At 33.9% G+C, this 6,000-nt stretch overlaps 2 protein-coding genes across 2 annotated transcripts; one reads left to right on the forward strand and one right to left on the reverse strand.

Annotated features, from left to right (window-relative positions):
- The first annotated feature begins 1,595 nt into the window (after positions 1 to 1,595).
- On the forward strand, positions 1,596 to 2,660 carry LOC111483930. The gene is made up of 2 exons (XM_023130305.1): positions 1,596 to 1,851; positions 2,084 to 2,660. Exons 1-2 carry the CDS (start codon positions 1,663 to 1,665, stop codon positions 2,627 to 2,629), a joined length of 735 nt encoding a protein of 244 aa, XP_022986073.1. The 5' UTR covers positions 1,596 to 1,662; the 3' UTR covers positions 2,630 to 2,660.
- Positions 2,661 to 5,193: 2,533 nt separating this feature from the next.
- On the reverse strand, positions 5,194 to 6,000 carry LOC111483728 (auxin-responsive protein SAUR71-like). Its single transcript, XM_023130012.1, has one exon. The coding sequence runs from the start codon at positions 5,940 to 5,942 to the stop codon at positions 5,508 to 5,510; it is 435 nt and encodes a 144-aa protein (XP_022985780.1). The 5' UTR covers positions 5,943 to 6,000; the 3' UTR covers positions 5,194 to 5,507.

Here is a 6,000-nt window from a genome sequence, read left to right on the forward strand (position 1 = left end):
TTTTAATTAAATTACCATTGTTTATTCGATTTTTTAAATTTTAATTTCAATTTTATTTAATTGAACACTAAATTTAGAATTTTTGAATCTTTATTTAAAAATAAAAAATTCAATAAATAAATTTATATTCTGCAATGTATTGGCGAGAGGACGAGATTCTCTGCGTAGTGGAACCTCATTTGGGCCCACTATTAAAGGCTTTTAGTGTCCGACAACTAACCATCCAAGCCCACTGTAAATTGGGCCCATTTTGTACTATTTTATCTTTAAATTTTTTTAATTAAAAAAAACATATAAATGATGGGTGGAAAAAATAAAATTAAAAAATGATTATTAATGAGGGTTGAATCTTATAATAATTATAATATAATATTATGAGAGAGTTTCATTAATGGGGGGGACATTAAATGCATTGATGTTATTTCCTAGTTTTGAAGGACCATTTTATTTAATTTTTCCAATGTTTGACCAACTCAATTAATATTAACATTTTCAAGGAAATTATGATAACTTATGTTATTTTAATTTATACCATAAATGTGGTCTTCTTTGAGTTTACCCATAAACAACACTCTTTTTTTTCTTTAATTATTTCCTTAATTCAAATTTAAATTTAGCTATTAACTCGTTTAGTAAAAAGGTTAAATTACAATCAATTTTTTTTTTCTTTAATTAGGTTTAATCCTCAACATAATTGAGGATTTAATAAATATTAATTTGTTTCCAATTAAATGAAGTAGACTTTTTTTTTTTTTTTGGGTAATTCATTTTACGAGGATTTAAAAATGAAATTAAACGGAAATTTATTGAACCAAGAATGGTTGGGGTTGTTGCGTTGTGTTTAATATTACAGGAGAAATTAATTGAAGAAAGGGTGTTTTGGTCATTTCACGAAGTAAATCTTTTACTCCTCAGATTAATCGATTTAACACGTGGCATGGCCAAGTCAATGCACGTCTCTTATTATTAAATTTAAATCCCTTATTTTCAAAATATAAATTAGGTTTTAATATTTAAATTTTCTACAAAATTAAAAATCTATTCCAAAGCTTATGAAATAGCCGGTATATATTATATTATTTTGTGTCTGTCATCCATAACTCAGTTAGCAAGAACGTTACACTTTGATGGAGAACAAAGTATTCTTTATAAGGGTGTAGAAATTTCTCGACTACGGAATAGAAGTCCAAAAAGAAAAACCAAAATGGTACAATATGGGTTAACGGTGGATTATGTTGGATGATAAAAGTCTCACATCGGCTAATTTAGAGAATAATCGCGGGTTTATAAATAAAGAATATTCTTTCCATTAGGGTGTCATACCATTGTGGAGGTGGGTTTATGCTATCCCGTTAGTCGAGAAATAGTAGATAAAGGATAGGTTATATGTGTTTAAATTAATGAAAATAAAATAAAAAATGGAAATGGAAAGAAAATCCCGAAGCACAAAGCTTGGTTGGGCAATAAATGTGTGCATAACTAAAACATTTTTGTTAATTTCAAATTTTTGAAGAAATAAAAATAAATTATTAGATCTATTTTATTATATATCGGCCTCTTTAATTTTCTACGATATATAGAGACCTCTGTGCGGCCTTTGGACAAGAAAACCGACACTCCCATTTCTCTCTCTAGTTTCTCTCTCTTCCTGTCTGGAAAAAAATGGCCGCCGAAGTAAGCTCGCTCGTGCGAGTTCTTACAAGCTACAACAAAGCGGCGGCCGGAAACGATTCCGGCACCGAGAAATTAACGACTTTGATCACCCGAGACTTACTCAGCGGCGGCGAGTCCCAAGAATTGGACCTCGACCTCCATGTTCCTTCCGGCTGGGAAAAAAGGCTGGACTTGAAGGTACGATTTTTCCCCTTGAATTTTAAATTTTTAATTATTTTGTGGCTCTTGATATTTGATTAATCCAGACCCATGTTGGAATTTTCGTTAAAAATGAAACAATTTTTTGTTTTTTTGTGTGTAATTTTGGACGGCAATGAAACAGAGTCATATTCAAAAAAAGCAGAGTTCAATTATTTGAAGCGTCTTTTTGTGGGTGGATGATTAATTGATTGAATTTTAATTATTTCAGTCAGGAAAAATGTTCATTCAAAGATGCAATGTTCAAGATTTCAACAATAATCATCAAACGAATCAAACAGTGCCAAAGCTTCAAGATTTGAACTTTCCACCGTCGCCGCCCAATTACTCAAAATTCCATTTCTCAACCCATTTAATGGACGAAGCCAATTTGGATTTGAAACTAGTTTCATCGCCGTCGCAGTCGCCGTGGCAGACGACTAATTATCAGAGCGTTTGTACCTTAGACAAGGTCAAATCGGCGTTAGAACGAGCCGAGAGAAATCCCATCAGAAAACGGTCGTCACTCTGGAAATCGTCACCATCGGTGTCGCCATCGCCGTCTTACTCCTCCTCCTCCTCGTCAGCGGCGGCAAAAGAGTTTCAAGAAGAACCCAACTTGAAACATTTGTCGTCAACGCCGATTGTCGCCGGCTGCCCTGGTTGTTTGTCCTACGTGTTGGTGATGAAGAACAATCCGACCTGCCCACGGTGTAGCTCCGTTGTACCGTTGCCGGCGGCGAAGAAACCTCGTATTGATCTGAACATTTCAATTTGATTGAAAGAGCGACAGAAATTATCATCTTCAAGACATAGATTTCTTTGTTTTTTTTTTCTTTTTTTTTTGGTAGCTGTACTTAAATTTATTAACTATTATGTTAAAAAAAAATACAAAATAGGGAATTTAAATTCCTAGCAATATTTCTTATATGGTAAAAATAAAATAATTCATTAATTTACGTATGGTAAAAATAAAATGCAGGGTAAATACGATTTTTAAGGAAGTTGAATTAATTGAAGAATTAAATTCTACCTATATTAATTGGTGATTGAAAATAAAAGGTGCATTAATTTATAGTCGGCCATCCACTACTCTTGTTGTTAGGTAATTAAATTGAAAAAATAAAATAAGATAGACATAGTTGATAATACTGTCGCAACATTATTAATGTTCGGTTACAAAAACTATATGTTAAAATAAATTGGGAAGAAAAAACATGATATTAAATATAAAAAAAAAAAGGGATAATAAATGAATGAAAGGAGCATTCAACCAAAGGAGGTGTTAATGGAGATAATTTTATTGCTCTAAAACTAATTATTCATACCCAAAATTAATAAATATTTTGTACCTAACATTCATTTAATGATAATTTAATTTTTCATACTTTTCCTACCTACGTTTCCCAAATGCTTTTAATGACTTTTTTTTTTCTTTTTTTAATAAATTCCCCGTTTAAAATTTTAAAAATAAATAAAGTTTGATTATGTAATAATTTGTTGGTTTAAGGGTGTTTTTGAAATGTATAGACAAAATAATTATATTGAAATAATTGAGTGGAAATTAATTATAAGAAGCAAAACACGTGAACAATAATTTCTTGAGTGTGGAGTATTGCATTAATTTGATTCAAAAGCTTGCACGTGATGAATGATCATATTTATATATGTTAAGAAATAAAGAGATGAGATAATTAAGACATTAATCATGATTAGCACGACCACCCCCCTCAATTAATTGATTAAACATTAGGGGTTTGGTGAGAAATCAGAGTCATTAAGCTCCAAATGAGAGGGGGAAAAGCTTGGTTGTCGATGTCCAACTGTCAATTGAAGTATTGTTGGTTGAGGCAAATAAATCAAAGACACCCATTTAAGGACTCCTAATATTTCAAATTTTGAATGAGAGCTAGAGATGACGTTAAGTGCTTGAACGGGTAGTGTGAGATTCCACGTCGGTTTAAGAGAGGAACGAATCATTTCTTTATAAAAGTGTGGAAACTTGTCCTTAGCAGACGGAATTTAAAGTCTTGGGAGGAAATGTGAAAGGGAAAGTTCATTGGCTTTGGTCGTTACAAATGGTATCAAAGCCAGACTTTGGGCGATGTGCTACCGAGGAGGTTGAGCTCGAAAGGGGTAGACATGAAGCGAGAGTCCCACATCGATAGGAGAAAGGGAATGAGTGTCAGTGAGGATGCTGGGTCCGAAGGGGGTGGATTGTGAGATCCCACATTGGTTGGAGAGAGGAACGAAACATTCTTTATAAGAGTGCGGAAACCTCTCCCTCCCTAGCAAACATGTTTTAAAGCCAGTACCATTATAGGTAAATTGTGAGAACAAACATTAGCTCGAAAGATGTGACTTGAAAAGAGGAAATGAAAAATGGAAAAGATGTGATGGTTAGTATGATTGGGGAGATAAGTTGATGCATGCATGCATGAGGATTAGGGGAAGTGAGAAAGCAATAAGTAAAAGAAATTAATGAAAAAATTATAATTAATGATGATATAATAACGTCATTATTTCGTAAGACTTTGGATTTATAGAACTTTAAATAATAATTATAAAAAAAATATACATCTCTAACCTAATTAATATGTCTCCATTCACCCACCTAAAATTAATACACGTAACTATCTTCACCAAACATTATCTCAAATTTCATTTTTCCTGTTTTATTTTATAACATAAACTTAATTATTTTAGCCCAATTACAAATTTATGTTTCATTAAATATCGATTAAAAAATAATATTTTAAATTTAGAGAAAATAAAATTATAAGTTTTTTAAATTGTATTAAAGAAAAAAAAATGTAATTAACTATTTTATTTTTTACGATATTTAAATTTTCAGGAAAAAAGAAAAAAAGAAAAACGCTATGGGCCTACTGTAAGGCCCAAGACAAATGGGTTTACTAAGATCCCAAATTTGGGCCTCTCTGTTTAAATTTGTAAAAAATAAAAAAATAATTTGTTATTTTGAATAGCACAAAATTTCATGAACTATATAAAAAAAATCTAAAAAAAAATATAACCTATTCTTTTTAAATAATAATTTTAAAATAATAATAATAATGGTTGGTGGGAAAAAAATGGAAAACAAAAGGCAAGAAGAGGTAAGGGCAAGGTTTGGAAAAATGGCAACAAAAAACGGGAAACAGAATATTCCGTTGTGATTGTTGAAGCACGTGCAGAAGAAGCCAAACTAAAAAACTCCCCCGTGAACCCCGAATTACCCCCACTTCTTATATTTTATCACGTTTATGTCCCTACACTCTACCGCATATCTCGCCTCATCCCATTCAATTAAATTAAATTAATTTTTATTTATTTTCAGCAAGAAATCCCCAAAATTTTGCAGATTCATTCCAAATCCCCAAAATCCGATCAACATTTTCTCTCTCTGTGTTCAATTATACAGAACTAACTAACTTTCTCGGAATCCAAACAGAAATTACAGCGAATTTGGACATTCCGATTTGATTTCAGTGTTTCCAGCGTCGAATTCAACAATCACAAAAACCCTAAACCCAAAATCAATTTACAGAACTACAAATCTCGTTTCGTCTTCCCCGATCGCAGAAGGAATTGTGTTTTATATTTACATCAAAACCAACACGATCAATCCAGGGAACAAAAAACGCACAAAAATCAATTCACGACAGGAAGTCGCCGGAGAGAGAAGAGAGAAGATCCTGAAGGTAAATTGAGTCTTCATCGCCGATTCTAATGGCTTCCAGTACTCTCTCGAACACCAGCACGTGACAGGGGATTCGAAGCACCCCTTTCTGTTCGTATCCGTACTCCTGCGCCGATTTCTCCAGTAGAGTTACGAAAACCGGGTGGTTTAGTAACTCGGCACTGACGGCGAACCGCTCCATCTCGTCGCCGACGTAGACCGGGACATGGCCCTGGGGAACCGGCATGGCGCCCTCCGGTCTAGAGCGACGGAATTTGCTTGCAGCAGCAGCGCGGAAGGAGTGAGCCCTTCCGGGGCGGCGAGCGGCAGCGGAGGAGTCGGTACGGAGGAGGCAGTAACTGGACTGGGAGGAATCGGCGACGCGGGAGAGACGGCGGATGAGCTGCTTCATTGTTGCAGAGGAGAGAGAAAGAAGGGGATTTGGGGGTTTGAGAAGAGAGAGGGAATGA

Source organism: Cucurbita maxima, unplaced genomic scaffold (assembly GCF_002738345.1).
Source record: "Cucurbita maxima cultivar Rimu unplaced genomic scaffold, Cmax_1.0 Cma_Scf00009, whole genome shotgun sequence".
Classification (NCBI taxonomy): domain Eukaryota; kingdom Viridiplantae; phylum Streptophyta; class Magnoliopsida; order Cucurbitales; family Cucurbitaceae; genus Cucurbita; species Cucurbita maxima.